General features: G+C 42.2%; 1 protein-coding gene across 2 annotated transcripts in view; it reads right to left on the reverse strand.

The window, feature by feature from the left end:
* Positions 1-422: 422 nt before the first annotated feature.
* Positions 423-24,057, reverse strand: part of TRMT1 (tRNA methyltransferase 1) — a 733,367-nt gene continuing 709,732 nt past the window's right edge. For both annotated transcript variants that reach the window (XM_044084732.1, XM_044084733.1), the window contains exon 17: positions 423-2,116. In XM_044084732.1, coding sequence (XP_043940667.1) covers positions 1,880-2,116 — 237 coding nt within the window. In that variant the 3' untranslated portion in view covers positions 423-1,879. The remainder of the gene's footprint in view (positions 2,117-24,057) is intronic.

Genomic DNA, 24,057 nt, shown 5'->3' on the forward strand with positions numbered 1-24,057 from the left:
TGCAAGGAAGGTGCCATGAAGGTTTGGAAAATGACCAACTGTTATATCCTTGGCAGGATACAATCCATATAGCTAAGGCTACTGCAGCAGTGATCACGTCTACTGTTTTGGTACGGCCAACTTACAAAACTGTACTATCCATTTCAATGCAGTTAAAGCAGACCAAAAAGGCACGGACTGAAACATTCATGCACATACTGTTGTATCACTTGATAGCTCAGTCAGGAGCCTTGGCAAAACAGCACATGGACTACTGACTTGGAATATATTATAAGGCAGAGAAACTCTTGGTAGTTTAAATATGCTGTGGTCATGTAGTATATCATGATTTTGCAGTATAAATGATACAGTGAACAGTCTTACCAGAGCTTTTTCCCCCTTGGGTTTTCAGAAGAAAGAAAAAAAAATAACATGGAAAGAAGTTAAGTAACAGTGACAAAGCATCACTTTTTGCTTTAATGATTTTAAATGTACATATTCACATAGTGAAAGCAATTTTACCCCAGTTTGTTTTTAAAAGAAAACTACTGAAAGCAATTTTCTCCCAGTTTATTAAAAACAAAAATAATTTATAACGAAGCTTTTTGGCTTTATGTACTTGACACCCAGCCTCCAAATATACTTCCATTATGGACTCCGTGCTTATTTCTTTTAAGTGGATGTATGACAGCACAACTGAGTTGTAGGACTCGCTCCAGAATTCATGTAAAGTAGTGCACTGGGAAGCCTAATAACAGGGTGTGTGTGTGTGCATATACATGTGCAGTTTGCCACGTGTCACGACTCCCATGACATTTAACAGTGTTATGGGGGAATGCAAACATTCTGTACACAGCATTATGTGCGTCTAGCTGACAAACAGAGCTACATGAATTCCTGCAGTAATGGCAGGATAAGGGCTGTGACTACCATGACATTTAATGTTACTAAGATGGGGGGGTGCAGACACGTACTGTACATGGTATCATTTGCTTCTAGCCGATATTTAGAGATGCATAATTCCTGCAGTAATGGCAGGATAAGGGCTGTGACTACCATGACATTTAATGTTACTAAGATGGGGGGGGTGCAGACACGTACTGTACACGGTATCATTTGCTTCTAGCCGATATTCAGAGATACATAATTCCTGCAGTAATGGCAGGATAAGGGCTGTGACTACCATGACATTTAATGTTACTAAGATGGGGGGGTGCAGACACGTACTGTACATGGTATCATTTGCTTCTAGCCGATATTCAGAGATACATAATTCCTGCAGTAATGGCAGGATAAGGGCTGTGACTACCATGACATTTAATGTTACTAAGATGGGGGGGGTGCAGACACGTACTGTACATGGTATCATTTGCTTCTAGCCGATATTCAGAGATACATAATTCCTGCAGTAATGGCAGGATGAGGGCCCTTGACTACAATGACATTTAAGATTACTAAGATGGGGGGGGGGGTGCAGATACGTTGTGTACATGGTATCATTTGCTTCTAGCTGACATTCAGAGCTACATGAATTCATGTAGCAATGCATACACATCTAAATACAGTTATCTAGATAACTGGGAGTCTCCACAGCTGCTCAGTCACTTCTTGAAGAATTTTATCATTTCTTGAATTCTCTTATCTGATAACTTTTCGTTTGTGTGACACTTAATACAGTGTTTCAGTTTACAGGGTAAAATGCAAACAATTTTTCATATGTCTGCAAAAACTTTCACATAGTCTTAATGTCTGGTTCAGTAGAAGTCACTGTTCTTAACAGTGCTTCGTTTCACCTAGTCAAGAAAAAAATAAATAAATAAAAAGCTGCGGCGAAGACTGGGATTAAAAAAAGACAATCTGTAGACAGTTTTTTGTGTAGTGCTCCAGTCAGGTGGATTTACTACGCCTCAGTATGTGACTCAGGACCTTCACACTGCTTATTCCCTTCCTCAGCTGCAGGATGGTGAGCGGGATCCTCACATTGCTTATCCCCCTCTGAAGTCTCAGGACAGTGAGTGGGACCCTCACATCTCTTGTCCCCCTCTGAAGTTGCAGGATGATCGCACGGATTATCCTCCTCTGCACAAAATCCTGTGTCGTGAGAATAACAACATCTTTCACCATATGTGCAGTTTCCCTGCAAAGAGACAGAGAAAAGTTAATCATGCAACTACTGACTTGACTCATCCTGTTTTAATCAAGTTTATTCTCCTTGCAGACTATTATAACAGGCGCTACTTACTTGTATAGCATCCATTAAATACCTCTGTTGCTGTGCATATGATGTACAACTCCATTTCAGCACAGGGTTTGCCAAAAGAAAGTGAGCTAACTCAAGACTCAGAAGCTAAAATCATACTTCTTAACCTGCTTTCATTAAAATAAGTACAAAGGCCCCTTGAAAAGTAAACACATCCTGCCAAAAATGTGGACATCTAATTAGCATAAATTTGGAATACCAAACAATACACAACTCTTTCTGCTTTTCTAGCACAGGAATGTGGGATACAAAGTCAATTTTCCCAAAACAAAATGAAGATCTCAAGGAGGAGGAACAGGCTTCTTGGGAGGTCTAACGTGAATTATGCCCTTTAAAATAGTTTTGCCTCAAACCTTTACGCTAAAGAAGGAGATAACGGCAGACAAGCACAAACAGCTGATAAGTGGGACTTAACAGAGGAATAAGGCCAACCAGAAGTAAGCAATTCACACAAGAAAGAACGGACCACAAAACATCCACTGAAAATGGATCCAGGTTACTTGAAAGACACCACAGATAACCTCTTCCATTTGGATATGTAGGGTTTCCTAGTACTAGGTTTCCTAGCCTCCTGCAGAACCCAAAGCACATCCTCAGAGAAAAGGTGTCCATAAGGAATCAGAATCCTATCACCCACAGAGTCAGTTGAAGAGTGGACATATTGGGATGAATTAGGGACCTTTTGTCTTGTGTGAATAGGTCCACCCTATGAGGTAACTTGTGATGATTCCCCTTGAATAAATGCAGTAGAAGAGGGAACTGGCCAAAAGGGAGCCACCATCAAGATTTTGGGTTTGTCCTATTGAATCTTGAACAGAATTTCCACAATGAAAGGAAAGGGGGGGGTGCATAAAGAAATGTCCTCTTCAACGAAAATGAGAGAACTTCCACCTTCCAAACCAGAGGACCTGGGACTCTGTTGCAAAGTTGAGGAAGTTGTCTGTTCAGAGGGGAGGCAAATAGATCTGTCTGAGGAGTACCCCACTTGTGGGCAACTTCCAGAAGCACATCCCTCTGAGGCATCCATTAGTGGAACTGAGTCAAGGATCTGCTCACAGTGTTTGTCACAAAATTTTAACTGGAGGGAATGTAAACCACCTGAACAGCCACGTGATGCTTTACCGCAAACTCCCATACCATGAGTGCAAGCCTGCAAAGGAGGTAAGAGTTTGCCCCCCCACCCCGTTTGTTCACATACCACAGGACTGTGATGTCATCTGTAAGGTAATACACTGGATGGCAGGCCTGAAGCGCCAGCAGAAGCACTCATCTCTTTGATGTTGATGTGCTCCTTCTGCTGAACAGGAGACCAGAACCCCTGCAATTTCATTGTTCCACAGGCTGCTCCCCAACCTACCTCTGAAGCATCTGTGAACAGTTACGGAGATGGAAGAAGTGGATGGAATGGAAAGCCTGGGTTCACAGACAACTGCTGAATCCACCAATGAGGTTCCCACGTTAGACAAGGAAGAGGAGGAACTGTAAATTCTAGGGGGGGGGTGTGAATGTTGTTACCAGACTGACCTCAGGAACTACTAAAATTTCCTCATATGGAGTTTGGCTAGAGATAACATGGGAAATTTGGATGCCATAAAACCCTTCTGTCTCAGAAACTCCCTTGCTGTGATGAAGATCAGAGGAAGAAGAGCTTGAAAGAAGGAAAGGAGAATCAAGGCCTTTGGCGGAGGCAGGGATGCCACCAAAGGCACGGTCTGAATCCTGCATCCTAGGAAAACAGGGTCTTGAGAAGGGTTAGAGAGAACCTTTTGAAGTTTACTGTGAACCCCAACCTTTGCAAGAGAGTAATGGCAAAGTAAAGATTTTGCTGTAATGTCTCTGGAGAAGATGCATGAAAGAGGTCATCCAAGTAAGGAAATACTTGATGCCTTGAAGCCTGCAGGAAACAACAACAGGAGCTAGGCATTTGGTGAATACCCTTGGGGCAGTAGAGAGGCCAAAGGACAACGCAGAGAACTGAAAATGCCAGGAAGCAACAGAGAAACATTTCCTGAAAAAGTGGATGAATAGGTATGTGAAGGTAGGCATCCTTGACAAAGAGAAGCTAGGAAAGCCTAAGGAAAAATTAAAGAAAACAAGATGTGACGAGATAGCATGCCTAAGGAAGGTATCTTCAGAAAGTTATTCAGGTGAGAAAGATCCAGAAGGGGTCTCCAAGGACCCTCCTTTTCTATGCACCAAAAACATCCTTGAATAGGACCCTTTTCCCTTTTGATGCTGTGAAACCTCTTCAATAGGTCCCTGATTTAACAGATCTTGAACTACCTCTGGGAAGAAATGTAACTGTTCCTGAGGTAGCTGTGGAAGAAATTTCCAAACCATGAAATACCCTTGCTGAACTACAGAAAGAACCCAAGAGTCCTGCATTATGTTTGTCCAAAGTGGGAGAGACAGAGAAACATGAGTGGAAGGAGAAATGAGGCCGTCAGGAATGGGATAGTCAGATGTGACCTGGACTGTCAAGAAAGGGCTGCTTCTGACCAGGAGAAACATGAGAAATCTTAGGTGGAAGAGCCCTCCTACCCATGTTCTTACTTTTAGGAGGAAGACGGGCATGTCTACAAACATACAGTGGTTTGGGAAAGATAATTCCTTTGGAACTTTGTCACAGGTGAAACCAAAAGATGTTTCAAGTCCTGTAACAACCTTGCCTTTCTCTTGCAAGGGACTTAAATCAAAAGCAGCAGCAGTACCAAACAAGCCACTGTTATCCAGAGGAGCATCCATCAACTTAGCGTTTATGCCACCTGGCAGAGGTTGAAGCCTTAGCCAGGAATGCCTCCTCAATACAGATCCTGAAGCAGCAGCCTGAGATGAAGCTTCTGCTGCATCATAACTGCACTTAACAGAATGGTGAGCTACCTGACAGAAAGCCCCTAGGAAACACAAGGCAGACGTTTTCTCCTGAAGGTTAGAAAAAGCTTGAGTAGCCTGGGAAAGGAGGGACAAAACATATCTAGTCACATGAGTTTGGTAATTAATAGCAGGAAAAGCAAGGGTGGCAGAAATATAGACCTTCTTTCCCAACCTTTCCATTGTCCTGCTTTTCTTATCCGAGGGAAGACGTGTAGTGGTAAGCAATAATTTAGAAGTCTTATCCGAGGGAAGAAGTGTAGTGGTAGGCAGTAATTTAGAAGGTTTATCGAGGGAAGAAGTTTAGTGGTGGCAGTAATTTAGAAGGCTTATCCGAGGGAAGAAGTGTAGTGGTAGGCAGTAATTTAGAAGTCTTATCAGAGGGAAGAAGTGCAGTGGTAGGCAGTAATTTAGGCTTATCGAGGGAAGAAGTGTAATGGTACGCAGTAATTTAGAAGGCTTATCGAGGGAAGAAGTGTAGTGGTAGGCAGTAATTTAGAAGGCTTATCGAGGGAAGAAGTGTAGTGGTAGGCAGTAATTTAGAAGGATTACCAGATGGACACCTGTAAAGAAATCTGCAATCTTCAAGCACCTTGTAAAAACCACAGCACAAATTATAATAAAAACCTAATATAATTGTGAGCTCTTTCACAGCATACCATGCCACGTCGTCAGACAAATTTACCAAATCGTTGTGCTTCATTTTTAAAATACAGTCTATTCAATAAAAATTTTATCCCAATTGTACAAAAAACTGTTTATTAAAAAGAAAAAATGACACATAAATATAAAAAAATACATATATAAATAAGCCCTAACTAGAGATATATTCAAAGACATTGGTTGAACATATTGTTTAAAAAATCATATAAAAATGTTATCTAACTAATTCCCTAGCCTGTAAAATGGATTTAATACACATCTTATCATTAAGGTCCCTCCCTGTGGCAGGTCTCGTTCTAATAATCCATTTCAGTTCGAGGACTCTGTTCTATTTTTGATGCCCCCCCCCCCCAACTTGTTCATTTAAAGGAATACTTTCAATCACCATAAATTTAAACCTGTGTGCACTGTCAGTCTGCAATGTGTGTTTAGCTAATGCATTCTTCTCTATGCCTCTGTTAATATATACGAATGAGAAGGAAATGAGACTGGAAGAGGGACCCCTCGACCAGAAGTAGGGCAACAAAAAATAATAGGGAGCAGGACAGAGGGACACAATACTGCAGTGAAAAGTAGGACATCTGCTGTTAAGGTAAGATTTTACACAACTGTGTGTCCTTCCTCATCACTGTTGTAGCACTCTACTCTTGGGAGACTGCAGAAGCTACTGGAAAGTATAGAGGAAGACAGACAGAGAAGAGCCCTCCACAAACCCATGAAGAATAGCCCAGGCAAAAAGGATCAAGAAATGACATCCAACTCGAAAGTTTAGAAAAAGTATGAACAGAAGTCCTAGTAGCAGCTTCCAAGATGGATCTAGCATACAGTCCCTTGAAAAAAGCACCAGAAGATGCCACTGCTTTGGTAGAATGAGCATAACAGAAGAGGAAACCTGCTTACCATGGCAATGGGAGCAACAACAAAAACAAATGACCTTGTAAATCCAGAACAAGATGGTTTACTTACAGACTGCCAAACAATTTCTTGGCATGAAAGAAAAGTTGTTCAGATTTCCTAATAGATTTTTGTCTTATCCAGGTAATATCTGCACTGTTTATGTAAATCCAAGGTGTGTAACTAATTGTGGAAGGAAATAAAAAGTACGGAAGATAAATACACTTATTCAAGGACAAATCATTAACCACCTTAGGCATAAAAGAAGGACTGGTATGAAGAGACACCCTGTCCTTCTGAAAAAACAAAAAAGGAGGAACCGCCATGAGTGCTTGACGTTCAGAGACCCTCTTGGAAGAAGTAGGAGCCACCAGCAATACAGTCGCCCAAGCATAATACTGCAGGGAAGAAGGTGGCAGGCTCAAAAAAGGGTAAATTTTTCAAGAACAAAATCAAGGGCTCAAGGAGGAGGATAAGGATGCCTTTTAAAATTGTTCGACTTCAAACCTGTAAGCTAAAGGTGGACTGAGAGGCAGATAGGCAGAAAAGACTGACAAATGAACTTTTTAGAGAGGAATATGCCAAACCAACATTGAGCAACTCATACAAATAAGGACTGTAGGGACCCCACTGAAGAAGGTCCAGGTCATGCTTGAGACTCAAAATAGAAAATATCTTTCATTTAGTCACAAAGGATTTTATAATAGTGGGTTTTCTGGCCTCTTGCCAAAAACCCAAAGCACATCCTTAGAAAACTGGTGTCTGAAAGGAATCAAAACCTGAACACCCAAAGTGTCAGATGAAGTACGGACAAGTGAGGGAGAATGAGAAACCCCTTGTATTGTGTGAGAATATCCATCCCGTGAGATTAACTTGTGATGGCTGTCCCTGGCCAGGTGAAACAGAAGAGGGAATCCATGCTGTCTGGGCCAAAAGGGAGTAAACAGCAAGATTTTAGTGTGCCCCACAAGATCGTGTGCTGGACCCTGTAAAACAGGGGAAGAGGAGGATATGCATACAGAAACATTTCTCTCCAAGAAAAAGGCGTTGAGTCCACTCTCCAAGCCAGATGACATGGGCACTCTGGAATAGAACTGGGGAAGTTGTCTCTTCAGAGTGGAAGGCAAAAAGATCTACCTGAAGAGTACCCCATATTAGTAGGGTGTGTAGTGTTATTCCTAAAAATTGGCCAATACTATTGGCTGATGATGGTATTAGAGAGACAACTATGTTATGGAAATCGCCTGAGTAAAAATGTTAAAGTGTCAGGATGGGTACGTATCCCATGTAGGGTTTGTAGAGCATGTAGATATATTTCGGAGGGAAAATTTTTTGTACACCCCACTAATGGTTATAAGTTTATTCCAAACTTTTATGCAGACTGTACTAGCTCTTATTTAGTGTATCTGGCCTGGTGCAATGATTGCACACGTTTCTACATAGGCAAAACTGTACGTCCTTTTAAAAAAACTTATTTGGATCATTTGGGATGTGGTGCAGCAGTTAGCATTGCTGCCTCACAGCAAGAGGTTCTCCGGTTCGATTCTCGGCTGGGGTGCCTTCTGTGCGGATTCTGCATGTCCTCCTTGTGGTTGCATGGGTTTCCTCCGGGTGCTCCGGTTTCCTCCCACAGCCCAAAGACATGCAGTAGGTAGATTGGACACTCTAAATTGGCCCTAGGTGCGAGTGTGTGCGTGTGTGCCCTCTGTGGAAGGTTGGGCGCTGGGCTGGCAACTCGACACTGTAAAACTCCACTGCCAATAATGAGCGGACAGATGATCCGCTGTGGCGACCCCTAACCGGGAAAAGCCGAAAGAAGAAGAAGAAGATTTGGATCATTGGGATATATTTGTAATAAAGATCCCACTAGTGCACTATATAAACGTGCAAGAGAATAATGGACGTAATTTTATCTGTTCTGTTCTGCAGTTGATTTGTGTAGATAAGAGAGGGGGTGATCTTAACAGCAAATTAGAATGAGGTGAGACTAAATGGATTGTTAGTTTAGCACACAAGGCATCAGGTTTAAATGGTTATATACCTTTAAAGCCTGTATTGAAGGCTCATGCACTGATTCACTGATGTTTGTTATTTTAATTAGTGGTTTATTGATTGTATTATTTAAATGGCCCTGTTTTTAATTTTCTAACTGGTCTGATGAAGTGCAGAGTCCCTGCACAAACGTGCTTACCATTTTAATAAATATTTGATATATATATATATATATATATATATATATATATATATACACATATATATACATATACACATATATAGATGTTTTTTTCGCTGTGCTTGGCTGCCTTATCTATTTTTTATTTTATTCAGTGTTTGGTTTAAGTCAGCCTTTGCCTACTTGGTTGGTTTATTTTTGGTACATGAAGGGAAAGCTGATCTCAGATAGAGACAGGTTGCCAGGAAAAGGGATTTGGCCTTTAGAACTCTGAGTGGGTTTATCTAGGAAATCTGCTTAGTAACCCTCTTCCTCCTAGCAGGTTGTCAAAGCTACCTACAGACAAAATAAGACTTCGATGGAGAGTTCTTCTGGAACCTAGGTACAGGGGAAATAAAAATTTGCTTCAGGTCTTGCATTACCTTACCCTTATCCTGAAGGGTTTTAAACAATAATGTAGCAGCAGTGCCAGAAAGATTTTGGTTGTCTAAGGGAGAATCAAAGATTGGCCTTAATGTCCTCAAGTAAAACTTGAAGGTGCAACCAAGAGTATGTCCTCATGGCAGACCCAGATCCAGCTGCATTTAATGGAATGGCCAGCTACCCAAGAGGCAGAGCTCAGAACAGAAAGAGCAGAAGTCTTACTGCCTGAATCAGTAACATCAGTCCACCCCCTTTAGTAAAGAGACTGAACATACCTAGTCATATGGGTCTGATAATTAATAGCCCTAAAGTACACAGAAGCAGAAGTATACACTTTTTCCAATACCTCTCCTTAGCATAGCTGTCCTCAGAAGGTAAACGTTTGAACAGGAAAGCAGTTTAGATGCTTATCTGTGGACATGGAACTAGCAGGATCAGATGAAGGACTTTAGTATTTATGATCCTCAGGAACTTTATGAAATCGGTTTGGCTTTTTGACAGCTGGAATTTCAGAATCAGGAGCCTAAGAACCTGCTGTAAATGTATCCAAAAGGGCAGCCAAGACAGGAGGCATTGCAGAGGGTTTGGGGAGTCCATTTGCAATATATTAGATCTCTTTTGGACCTAAGAAACCTGGGAGCAATTCCACTTAAAAGTGCTCCATCACACAGACCACGGTACCCCCCCCCAAAGGATAATTCCTCAAAAGGAGAGTCAGGGTGCAAAGAATCTTTTTCCTCAGACTCACGGGCCAGCGGAGGGGGGATTTGGAGGAATATGCCAACGATTCTTCACCAGAATCCAACTCATCAGAAGAATCAGAATCCAGAGTTCCTTCAGTGATCAACTGTTGTGCGAGTTTCAGGGTCACAATGGCATTAAACAGCTCCCTGAGTAAAGTCCTACCACCCACTGTGCAGATACTTCACCACAGAACACCTGCTTTAACAAATTTAGGAGGTTCAGACCCCTGCATAGATTCAAGGAGGGTACTAGGCACTTCTTCCCAAACTAGAATTTGGGGAATCCCCCTACTTCCTTCAGATATAAACAGCTGTATATCCCCCCTCTACATCTGTACCAGATGTATGAACAGCCTCAGTGGACGTGCAAGTAGACAGGTCCATGTTGGCTTCCAACTGGGTTGTGCTGGGCGAAATGGCATTACCACTGGACGGTCCTCGTGTTCTTCACACAACCAGAGGGAGATGTCCAGTGCAGGCTGGACAGCAACAGGTTCAGTACGTGCTTTCTTTTGCTTTTTTTCTAAAGTGGCAGCTAAACTTCAGGGAGGGTGGAAGCTTCAGATGTCACTTTTCCAGATAAACTGAAATGGTTGCTAGACATGCTTTCTTTAGCTTTTTTTCTAAAGTGGCAGCTAAACTTCAGGGAGGGTGGAAGCTTCAGATGTCACACTTCCAGATAAACTGAAATGGTTGATAGACAGCTATGGAGTGTCTTAGGGACAAATGCCTGACAAATATCAAACAGAGCATCATTATCATAAGCAGCAGTCAAAAAATAAAAATTACATAACTCGAGCAACTTCTGCTACCCCTTAAACTTCATTCCTCCTCAAAAAACATTATTCTGCATGCATCTTTTCCCACAATTTCCATTTTTTTCTATACAATTTGTTCCTACCCTTTTCTAAAGGTCTCTTTGCCAGTTCTTTTATTTCAGTTACAATAGTCAATACTTCAAATACATTTGGTTTAGACTTCCATCTTCTTTTAATTACTTTTTCGTCAGCCACAAAAATTAAACTTAACAAGGCCTTACTATATCTAGGTAATTCAGTTCCTGTATCTCAGCTCAAAAATCATTTCCTTAGTTACACCCATATGCTCAGCCAATATTTCTGAAGAGAGTACTCTGTAGGGAATTTTTAAAGCCTGCCAACTCGTTACACTCTCAAAACGTATGTTCCCAGTTACCCCCTCCTTTCATATCACACCTTCAACGTTTGCCATTTACCGAAGGAAAAAATCTTCGGAGCCCCTATCACACATCCAACATTTGCAATCTACCCGAGGAAAAGGCTTTGCAGTCTGCTTGGAGTATAAAAATACCTATACAAACAGTTCCAAGCAAAAATCCTAAATCTCCTAGAGTTTGTTGCATATTTGGGAGCCATACAGATATCCTTCCATTGTTTCTGTGAATTGCATATCTAATCTCTCTTCTCAATCTTTTCTTACTTCTGTTTTATTTCTATAGTTGTGTAATATTTTATATGCCCTACTAAATATCCCTTTTTAACAGCAGCTTCTGTTCTAGATTCAGTTAAAAACTTAACCAAGCAGGTTGTTCATTTCGGATTCCTCTATCCCTTTCTCATTGTCTGTACACTCAGATATCAGTACCTGACATGGAAGGCAATCACTTACTTGCAATTCAAATGCCTTCTCGGCCTCTTCCTATTCTATTACCTTTCCCTCTCATTATTTGTTTCCAATACTTTGATTCTTTTCCATCTTCCTCCAATAAATTCCAGCCCCTCTTGTTTGCTCTCTGTACCCCTAAATGCAGTCACCCTTATCGGCATAATCTCGACCGATGCATTGTATGAATCAGTAAACCAGATTATGACTGAAATGACTGCCATATGTAGTGTAGTACTGCAGAAATGAATGGTGCTCGATTTCACCCTTGCTTCTAAGGGAGGTACATGCGTGCTCATTCAAAGAGTGCTGTTTGTTTATTGCAGACCATGAACATGTCATTTGTAGTCATTTTAGAAATCATTCAGCAGGTTGCAGTTGTCACATGCAAAAGAAGTTTACAACTCTCAATGGGAATGGTTAAACTTGTTTTTGGAATGGGAAGGAGGTATTTTGAAGTTTATTATGCTTATTTCTATTCTAGTAATTCTCTTACATGTGATTTGTATGTAGAGTAATATTCATAAAGCTTCTTACATCTGCAAAAAGTATTACATTACAAAACATACCCATGAAAAATGAAGAACTGCCACTAAACAATATCAAGGAAAACTATGATGAAAAGGAATACATTGAGGAAGGAGTAAACAGAATGTTTTAACAAAATACACGATAATACATTTAAGAATGAAAATAAAACTGAAAGATATTCAAACTTTTTATTCCATCCAAAAACAGACGTGTTTATTGCTCATAAAACTATTTTTTGCTAAGCATTTAAAAACCTGTCATTAAAAGTCATCTGATCGGATTGATGCTTCCAAGTATCAGATGGGGGATGCTGGCACTTCCCAACCTACCTGTTCAAAGAGGAATTTAAGGAATGGGTAGTGGAAATTTGGGTGGTATTAAGAAAGACAGAAAGTACTCCAAAAGGTATAGCTAATGAGTGGGATAAAATGAAAGTGGAGTTTAAAAATAAGAGCTTGAGACCTGGTTAAGAAGTGACAAGAATTATTTAGTAAGGGTAAGGGAATAAGCAGAATCACACAGAACAAGAGGAGGCACAACTGCAGAGTGTTGAACAGAAAATAAGAGTATGCCTGGATAATATGCATAAGTATAGAAAGATTGCTGTTGGGCAACCTTTTTTTTTTTGAAAACTCCACAGCACAAAAACTTTTGTCACAACTTAGGCAACAGAAAGTAGAAAGGATTGTTATCAAACTTAGGGAAACTACAACAAGAAAAATAACCACAGACACTGTAGAGGTATTAGAGACATTTCAGAAAATTTGTACAAAGCAGAGAAGTAGGGGAATTAAGAAAAAGCACAAATGGAAATATTTATGAAACACTTAAATATGCCAAGGTTGGCAGTAGATTAGGCTCAACAATTAACAGTTAAGATAGGAGGAGATGAGATAAAAACAGTGCAGGAAAATCTCCAGAAATGCATGGTATTCTGTTGGAAGTTTGGAAGCTGGGAGGGAGGAAAGTAATAAAGATCTGGAAGTTTTTAAACATATTTAAAAAAGGGGAAGCATCTACATCCGGGAAAATGCAGTCGTGGCTCTAATACCTAAAGATGGTAAAGACCCAAAGACCCAGATTCATACAGAACTATCTGTGTGATGTCTGGACTTCCAAGATGGCTGCAAATTGAGTAACAGTGTAATTCTAGTTCTCCCAGTGTGAAAATAGGAACTCAGCAGAGAAGGCCAGTGGACTTGTGTGTTTCTGGGTAAATGTCAATAACTGGCTAGTAAATACACTACCTGGATGCCAGGAGAAAAGGAAATACAAAGGACCTACACGAAAATCGGCTGCAAAAGGTGAGGGAAAAAACATTGACTGGAGAAAGTACTGCAGCTGTTCAGACAACTGCACACAGACCTGATTAAAATAAATGAAACACTGATGAAGAATATCAACTAAAATAACAAAAGGCTGGAAAAAATGGAAAACGTTTTAAACAGATATTCAGATGAGGTGATAAAACTGCAAAAATTAGAGGTCAAAATGAAGAAATTGCTGGTGGAATATGAGACTGATCAAGAAACAAAAAAATAATACAATTAAAGGAAAGAGCATGTATGGAAAACCTGAGATTTTCAGTTGTACCAGAGAAGTTAGAAGGAACAGATTGTATTAATTTCATGAACGCACAAATAAGCAACTGGACTGGTATTCCACAGCAGGAATTGTTAATTGAAAGGGGACAGCATGTCCATGTGTGAAGATTGGTAGAGATGGGCGAAGGCTGCTAGCCTAGTCAAATAGAATTTGGTACATAATTTGTGAATACTGTGAAATGTTGAACTTAAAAAAAATGTGGCAACATTGCCCTCTGCTGTAAAGAAAGCTAAGTCAAGCATTTCTTGTTGGTCTTTTGAAATTAATATTATTTCATGAGTGCCTTTGATGTTTATAAGTCGGCTTCATTCCGGCTAGATGAAGGCTTCCTGCCTATTGTTTTAAGGCTAAAGTTAATGACCAGAATTTACATGTGGAATGTCCTACTGCTCTAAGTGTAAAAGAATGTAAATGCAGTTTCTGTCAGCCTGGGAACACCAGGAAAGTGTGACATGATGTAATGTTTTAGCAGAACTGCAGTTTCAATTTAAACAGTGAGAACCAGAGATTATTATGCACTTTTGTCTGACTATCCAACTCACAGCATTGCCTGTTGCTCTATGTAAGTAAGTTATTTTAGAAGTGTGTTTTTCTTGTAGTAATAGCTAGGAATTAGAAAGTTTAGACTAAGTGTTTTTTTCTGTGATGTCAGAACTGTACTACTGATTTATTTTAAGTATTTCTGTGTGATCTCTGAACTTTTGACTAGCACTGAGTAGTAGAAAGTATTGTCTGGTGGCTTTAATTATTTATTATTAAATATTTTAAAACCCAACTGTGGCTGGTTTGTGTAGAGATAAGTTAAGCTCTAAGAGTACATTGCATGTATACAAGGATCCTGTACCAAGTCACTCTAATAAGCCTTGAGACTGTTTTGTCACATCTACCAGTTGGATAATAATATTGCACAGTAATAATTGGACACCCTTTAAGGGCCTTTGAGTAGCTGATAAATATTAGCTGGGTGGTGGCAGTAGTTACTACCGTATAGTCTGGGTAAAAGGGGCACAGCTGAAGAACCTGTGCCAGCCTTCCCCAGAAGTGTCTGTGTGGTTGTGTAAACTCTTATCTCAAAATGTGTCAGCTACTTGCGCAGGGACACAAAGCACTGGTTGGACAAAGAGGGTGCTGGAGATTTTATTTTGCCCAGCTAGGCTAAGACCTGGACCCTATGGCTGTGCCAGTGGGGAGTCTTATTGGGGACCAAGGCAGTGACCAGCCCTGGACTGACTGTGATCTATGTGTGCTCTTAAGGGGAAATTGCACTTTACTGTGTGTATTTGTTATCGTTTCCTCATATACGAGACACCCTCTCTGGTGTTAGTGGTGAGGACTGAGGCTCCTTGATTGCTGGGCCAGGGCATGGGCGTCGCATATTAATTGGTGGCAGTTTTTTTTGGATATTCTCACAGTATGCTCAGAGCCTGTTTTTGAGAAAGCAACCTAGACCTAATAATAAAGATGCAATCCTACCAAGAGGAAGAGTTGATTCTGACAAAACTGTGGCAGAAAGACAAAATGCTAAAAGTGGGAGACAGCAGAGTGTTTATGGAGAATGGTTACTTATTGTACACCAGGCAGATTTATTCCACTATTCTTGGAATGTCGACAAGCAGGCATGAAATTCAAACTGCTGTACTCCGCTATCTTCAAAATATTATTCTTTGGAAGGACATAATCATTTTTGATGCAGTACATTCTAAGGAGGAAATGCAAAAGTTTATCCAACAAAAAGTGAGCTGTGAAACAGAAGGCAATTCTGCTTCTTGTTCTGGTTAATAAGGACCACAATAAGACTGCCCCAGTGAAACTTTTTCCAAAGTTCCAACAGAAAATGCTGGAGAGAAGGAAGGGAGCATGAGAGTTGACTAGAATAATCTAGAATACATTGGAAATGATGCAGAAACAGGATTTGGGAGAGGGACATGAACAAGAATAAAATCAGCAACTTGGAAATTGACAAAAGTGGGATTACAAGGAAATAATTATATTTGTGAAATATGACAGAACAAGAAAATCTGGAAATACTGGAAGCCATTTGGGCTTTGTTGGATTTATGGGGGGACTCTAATGTATATACCCTACTTCATGTCATTAATGTTTGGAAAAACACTTAGTGCTATTAAGAAAAAATGTTTTACTTAACTTTTTCCTTTCTCTTCCTCTCCCCTATTTTTAACAGATTATTTTGTTTGCATGCTGTAAAGTAATGTTTTCTTAGCTGTTTTAAGTATAATGGAGATACTACTGTAAATAGGTGCTTCTGTTTTTCTTTTTCTTTCCTTCTCCATTCTCTCTTTCTCCTTGTTCAGTTCCAAGAAATGTGGGCACTGCAATGTGAAAAAAAAGTCTGGTTAAAAGAACGTGAGAAAAAAAATGAATGTGCTTTTTTTCCTCATTCTTGGAAGGGGGGTGACTGGATTAAGGCCCTTACCTTGATCTAGTAAGTTTTAAGAGAAAGCAAGTAAATAAAAAAGAATATTGAATATTAGAAGGCTTTTTTCTAGCAAGTAAATGTATGTTTAGTAGCAAACAGTACACTGAGGCAATCTGATCAAGAGAAATTCACTATAATCTGATAAAGAGAAAATGGCTAGGAGATAATGATTTCTGTAAGCATTCAGGTGTTTTCCCAGCTGAGAAAGCTATAAAGATAAGACAAAACCAGACAGCACTTAGTAAAGCCACAAGCTGCACCACGAGTGTTAGCATGGATAACTTTTCTTTTAGATTAACTTAAGTCTGAGTGTAGCTGTCAGACTGGGACATTTGTTCCTATTAACAGGATAAATCTTCAATATTTGAAAGATATACATAGTTTTGTATGTTACTATGAAATTAATAGGTTTTGGGGGGTGGGGTTTTTTTTTTTTTTTGAGGGCTTTCAATTTAGTTTTGTAAGATGTGACATAGGCTCAATTGGACATGACAAGAAACAACTGTATAAAAGTTCGACCTGCCAAGCAGTGTGTGCATGTAACACACAAGCTGGAACTAGACATTTAACAAAAAAGCTGTTATACATAAAAGGTGAGAACAACAACTTTTTAATACAATGATGCTTTCTGTAATATCTAAAGGCCAATGGTTTCACTTAAAAATACAAAAAAGAAAGAGTAGTAAACTATACGAAAAAGGCAGAGTGCAAACAGTTATGCTACAAGAGACGCACAAAGAACTGAACATGTGAATTTGATAAAGAAAGATTTTTCAGGATGGTTATTCAGTGGAATACCTGGAGCAAAGGAAACGAAGAGTACTTATATTAATTGCAAGAGGAGCTCCAATAGTGATGGAAGAGAACAAAAAACATAATAATTGTAGATTTGTAGTACTAAGTGGCTACTGGCAAGAGAGGATGATTACACTGGCATGTACTTATGTTCCACCTAAAACTGCTACAAAAAGAAGTTATGTCCTTACCATAACGTTCCATGTGGAGTGTTCATCTCGCCTTTGTTCTTACACATGGGTGCGGAGCCGATCCTCGGCTCCGAGTCGGCCGCTTAGCAAAGCTCTGCATTGAGAAGAAACTCGAGACCAACCTATCTCCCACAATTCCCTCTGCCCTTACCTCAGATCTAGTTTGCAAAACATCAACAAATCCAGCAACAATACTGTAAACATACATTCATACAAGGGGCGTAACTGAAACCAGCAGCACAATGGAGAGACACCAGTAGCGGGAGAACCAGACCAGACCTCTAAACCGGACGTTCTTCCTGACCTTAGGGTGGGAGGGTGGGAATGTAAGAACAAAGGCGAGATGAACACTCCACATGGAACGTTATGGTAAGGACATAACTTCTTTATGTGAGAGTGTTCAATCTCGCCGTTTGTTCTTACACATGGGTAGCGTCCCTAGCTCCGTGACCCTGAGAGACTCACGGAAGAACGTTCTTGAGCACAGTGGAACCAAAGGTTGCCCTGTCCCTGGAAATCCTATCCACTTTGTAATGAGTGATGAACGTATGTGGTTTAGACCAAGTGGCGGCCGCACAAATAGTATCCAAAGGTAGGCAGGCCGCATGAGCCAAAGATGTGGAAACTGATCTAGTAGAATGTCCTTTTGGTTTGGTGGGCAAACTTTGATCAGTAGTAGTATAAACAAAGGTAATACAATCAGATAGCCATTTGGATAGAGTACGCTTCGTCACTGCCATGCCCATTTTGTTGTCCGCAAAGGCTATAAAGAGCTGGTCTGCTTTTCTATGATCTTTCGTTCTGTCTAGATAGAATCTGAGTTGTCTATGAACATCCAACTTGTGCAACATATATTCCAGCTTATTGGAATGGTTTTTGAAAAACGTGGGGAGTTCAATGGATTGATTAATGTTGTTGACTGAACAAACCTTGGGAAGGAAAGAGGGATTGGTGCGTAAGGATACCCTGTCTGGGTGAAAAATTAAATATGGGTGTTTAATGGAAAGAGCTTGAAGTTCCGACACTCTTCTGGCTGAAGTGATAGCTACTAGAAAAAGAGTTTTCCAGGACAAGAACTTTAAGGAACAGGAAGAGGCTGGTTCAAAGGGTGGTAGCATTAGCTGGAATAAAAGAAGGTTTAGATTCCACGGAGCTGTAGGAAACCTGACTGGTGGTCTAAGATGAAAGGATCCTTTTAAAAAGGCTTTACAAAGCCTATGAGCCATAATGGGTGCTCCATTCTCCCCCACGTGAAAGTCAGAAATAGCAGCCAACTGAACCCTCAAGGTGGCAGTAGAAGCTCCTTGGTGAAATAGCATGGATAGGAACTCTAAAACTTTGTTTAGTGGGGCTATTAAGGGATCTAAATGTGCAGTTGCCCAGTATACAAAACGTTTCCACTTACTAGTGTAAATTTTTGTAGTGGAAGCCTTATGAGAGGCTACTAGAATGTTCTGAACCGCCGGAGAAAGAAGATCAGACCTGGCTAAAAAGGGAAGCGGAGCAGCCAAGCTGCTAATCTGAGGGACAGGAGTGACAGGTGGGGAGCTCCTGACGAATGAGTCAGTAGATCTGGCACCGGGTCCAGGATCCAGGGCTCCCGTAGTTGGTGTGCTTGAAGAAAGGCAAACCAAATTTGATGAGGCCAGAATGGGGCAATGAGAATTACAGTCCTTTCCAGATCCTTGGCTTTCTGGAGAAATCTCGGTATCAGAGGTATAGGTGGAAAAGCGTATAGGAGACCCGGGGGCCAATCGTGAATCAGAGCGTCCCTGGGGACATCCCCTGGAGGGGGTAATAGGGCAAAGAAGCTTCTGCATTTGGCATTCATTGGAGACGCAAACAGATCGCAGCAAGGCTGGCCCCACTTGCGGAATATCATGTCCGCTATTGTCTGGTTGAGGGACCACTTGTGAGGTAACAGGATGGCTCTGCTCAACCTGTCCGCTATGACGTTGGATAACCCCGGGATGTGCGTTGCTATCAGAAAGCGACCCGTGGACTCTGCCCATTGCCAAATTCTCATGGCCTCTCTGCGTAACTGGTAAGATTTGGTTCCCCCTTGTTTGTTTATGTACCAAACTACGGACATGTTGTCCGTTTGAACTGCAATGGTCCCTAGAGGTAGAAGGGAGGAAAAGTATTGCAACGCCAGAAACACTGCCCTCATCTCCAGGACATTGATGTGCAGGTTGTACTCTAGATTGGTCCATTCGCCTTGGACTGTCTGTCCCTGAAAGATGCCCCCCCACCCTATCAGGGAAGCGTCCGTGATCACTGTAGCTGTTGGTGGGGGCGACACAAACGGTCGGCCGCCGATGAGATTGCAACTCTGTAACCACCGAGATAGGTGTGTTTTGCAGGTGTTTGTAATGTGAATTTTGTGTGTCAGCGGTAACTGTTGGAACGACCATTGTGTGAACAGCAGCCATTGAAAAACTCTCATGTGTAGTCTTCCCAAGGGTGTGCTTTTGTAGGGAAGCTATTCTTTCTGGGGGAAGTCTTAGAAGCAAAGAACGGGTATCCAAATCTGCCCCTATGAATGAGATATGCTGTGATGGCTGTAAGGCAGATTTTTCGAAATTTATCGAAATTCCTAACTGAACACAAAGGTAGAGTGTGTAGTCCCTGGCCTGTATCAGTCGACGCTCGGTGGTGGCAGTAAGGAGCCAGTCGTCCAGATACGGAAAAACCTGGAATCCTAGGCGCCTCAAGTGAGACGCTACCACTGCCATGCATTTGGTGAAAACCTTGGGGGCTGAGGTTAGACGAAAGGGCAGGGCCCGAAACTGAAAGTGACTGGTTCCCAGCCGGAAGCGCAGGTGATCTCTGGACGCTCTGGCCATTTTGATGCGGTAGTATGCGTCCTTGAGATCTACTGAGCACATCCAGTCGTCCTTCTGTAAGAATGGAAGGATTGATTGAAGCGTGACCATCCGGAACTTTTCTTTCTTCACAAAGGTATTGAGCTTGCTTAGGTCCAAAATTGGCCTCCAGTCCCCTGTCTTTTTTGGAACTAAAAAGAACCTTGAGTAAGTTCCGAATCCTCTTTGGTCCGCCGGGACTGGTTGGATAACTCTCTTTTCTAGCAGCCTTGAAATTTCTATAGCTGCAGGTTCTCGCAGATGGGGCGGTACATCTGGGAATCTTTTCTGTGGTAATGGGGAAAATAGAAATGGAATTTTGTAACCTCTGGTAATAATGCTTTTTACCCATCTGTCTGAGGTAAGACTTTGCCAGGCCTGAGGGTATAAAGCTAAGCGACCCCCGACTGCCTCCAGAGCAGGACAGTCGGGCCTCCGTTCAGGAGTGCTGGAAAGGTTTCCCAGGGACAGTATCCCTGTCGCCTTGGTTCTGCGGACCCCCCTCTGCCGCCAGGGCGACGTCTTCCACTTCTGCCCTCCCCCCTCTGCCTCTGGAAGGGGCATCACCCTGTGTGCTTGGGAAAGAACCCTGGGGTTTACAAAACCACATTTTCCCACCTCGTTGCCCTTTGGGGTACGGTCTGGATGGGGTGGAAAAACGGACTCCGACAGCAGACAGAGTCTTTCCCTCTTGCTCACACCGGGTAAGGGTCTCCTTTACTTTGGGGCCAAAAACAGTGGCACCATCAAAAGGGGCGTTAGTAAGGGAAGACTTGAAGGCTTCCGCAAAGGAGCATAGGCGCATCCAGGATTGTCTACGGAGAGCAATCGCTGAAGCCGCAGCCCTACTCGACCCTTCGGCTGCATACGAGATGAGCCTCATGGACGAGTTCACAATAGATGTAAGGGTATTGAGCTGTGCTGTAACCTTATCCGCGACAGCAGCATCTGTAGTACCCTGGAGGGTATCTCCCAACTCTTTGACTAGATCCCTCTGTAAACGTGTGAAATGTGTCAAATAGTTCAGCGATCGCATGGAAAAAGCCGCTGAACTGAAAATGCGATTCCCATACCTGTCCATGGTCCTAGAATCTCTATTAGGCGGATGGACAGATGAGGAAGATTCAGACATCTCCTTCTTAGTGGCAGCTGCCACCACCATAGCATCCACTGGAACTCCCTTTGTGAAGTATGCCTTATCCTGAGGGGCCGTAATATACTTATTAGGTTTTCTGGGAACTGGCTCCACTGTGTCAGGTGTCTCCCACGCCCTTCGAGCAATCAATTCCATTAGCTCGTCGAAGGGCGGAGTGACCCAGGAGGAAGAAGGGAGAGCACCAAATGCCTTCAGCAAAACTGACTCATCCTCAGAAGGGGGTAGGGCTTGCCAATCACCTCTCTGTTTTAGTATCTCCAGGATGTCAGAGAAGGAGACATCCTCTGAAGGTGATTTTGGGGACCCTTCTGACTCATCTAAGTCAATGTCCGATGTTAAGGACTCTTGTGGGGAATCCAAGTGCCTCCTCTTACACAATCTTTTCCTCGGGGGGGGGGGGGGGCATCTGATGAAGCCTCCGAGGAAGAGGGGCTCCCTCTGGGAGCGGCTGAGACACTGGTGCTCGACGCTTTTGAGTAGTCATAGGTGCAGAAGAGGACAACGGGCCTTTATGGGAGGGAGACGCTGCTTCTGCTGAGGTAGTTGTCTGGGAAGACAATACCTTCCTCATAAGATCGAAGGCCCCCGGACCCAGAGCCGAAGAATCCCCTGGTTCCGAAGAACGCGGAGGAATCTCCGACGCAGAAGCCAAGGGCACCGACCTTGAGGACGGAGCCGAGGTGATCCGTGCCGAGGCTCCAAGAGGGAGAGTCGGTACCGAAACATCGGTTCGACTCTTGGTCCCGGAACCAAGGATGGATCGTCGGCTCCACGAGTCCGGGAGTGGTTCCGACGGAGTCGAGGTTAACGGTGCCGACCGAGAAAGACGGTTCCGGCACCAAGGGCTCTACAATCAACAGATCAGCGTCTCCCGGCTCCGAGGGCTGAACAGGCCTCGGAGGAGGACCAGATGGAGACAAGGGAAGGCCTTCGAGTCTCGACACCAACTGAGAGGAGACTGCAATGAGTTTGGACAGGGCCGTGTTCTCCATCAGCTTCTGCACCACACAATCTACGTCGGTGTCGGAGAGGGGCCTGGAAGAGCGTGTAGAAGAAATCGAAGACGGTGCCGACCTCAAAAGAGCAGGAGGTGGCAGTTCTGTCACCGGTTCCAAGACTCGAGGCTCGGTGACAGACACTAGTTCGATACTCGGCCCCGAAGCCTGTGGAACCGGTGAACGAACTTTAAAAGAAGAACTTGGAGCCGATGACTTAGGCTCCGAAGTCTTCGACTCCTTCGAAGATTTAGAAGTCTGGTCTGATTTATCTAAAGCCTCCTGAAAAGCAGGCTTCAGAAGACCCCTGTCCATAAGCTTCCTGCGCCTATCTGTCATGACCCTTCCACTAAAAGAGTGACATATGGAACAGTCCTCCTGAAGATGGAGAGGGCCAAGACAGTAGACACAGGAGCTATGGTTGTCTGTGACAGACATCTTCTGTCCGCACTGACATCTTTTTAAAACCTGACTTAACCTTGTCAGACATGTCAAAGTCAAAAAATGTCACAATAACTAGTGAAATTACAATCACTACACTTAATCTTAGCCAAAGGCCGAGAATTAATGTTATGAAGTAACCACTTTAATAGTCAAATCCGAAATTTAGTGAGTGGGGAAGGCCCTAGGAATCCTAACTAAATAAAACTGTTTAAAACACTAATAATTTAGTCAATCGGAACCGTAGACCCATACACACACATACACACACACACTAATAAGTCTCACAATCTAACAACTTTAGATCAAAATTCTATTAGAAAAAAAGCTATATCTTATCTGAAGTTGGCTCAGAGCTCTTCAAACGATGTGATCAGTTGCAGCGGCAAACTAGATCTGAGGTAAGGGCAGAGGGAATTGTGGGAGATAGGTTGGTCTCGAGCTTCTTCTCGATGCAGAGCTTTGCTAAGCGGCCGACTTGGAGCCGAGGATCGGCTCCGAACCCATGCGTAAGAATAAACGGCGAGATTGAACACTCTCACATTGAAGGTTAAGAAAATTCTGGGAGAAATAATTAGCTTTCAGCAAGGAACATTACTTATAGGTGGGGACTGGAATTTGATTTGCAGCAGTGAAGATGTGTCAGGGGGAGCCCAGAAGGGAAAATACAACAAAGAAGGGTAGACCTTTGAAGACATTTATGAAAATATTTGGCATGAGGGATGTGAATTCAGTACCAGAAGTTTGGTGTGAATTTACATATTATTCCCAAAGATAAAAAATGGGCTAGGCTCGACAGAATTTACATTTCACAGGAACATGTGCATATAACTGGAAGTTCTGACATGCACCCAATAACTATTTCAGATCATGCACCAATATTAACAAAAATAAAAACACAGGATAATGAAATAAAAATGAGACACTGGCTCTTTTCCATCTATCTGTTGACAAGAGAGGAATTTAAGGAATGGATAGCGGAAATTATTCAGGAGCTTTTAGAGAAGATAGAAATTTCTTCTGAAAGTAAAGACAGGGAGTGGGATAAAACTGAAGTGGAGTTTAAGAATAGTGTAGAAGTAAAAGAAAATGAGACATGGTTAAGAAATAAGAATTATTTAGAGGGACTGACAAATGTCAAAGTATTGCAGAATAGGGGGAATCTCACAGAAAAAGAAGAGAAGCAACTGTGGAATGCTAAACAGAAAATATGCATGAGTTTAGAAAGATTGCCGGTAAGCAACTGTTTTTGATAACACTAGAGCACAAAACTTTTAGCACAATGAATCCGGCAACAGAAAGTAGGAAGGGCTGCCACCAAGCTTCGGGAGCCTATAACAAGGAAGGTAACAAGACATCCTGTAGAGGTATTAGAAATATTTTGGAATTTCTATG

Source organism: Protopterus annectens, chromosome 9.part0 (genome assembly GCF_019279795.1).
Source record: "Protopterus annectens isolate FY-2018-M chromosome 9.part0, PAN1.0, whole genome shotgun sequence".
Classification (NCBI taxonomy): domain Eukaryota; kingdom Metazoa; phylum Chordata; order Ceratodontiformes; family Protopteridae; genus Protopterus; species Protopterus annectens.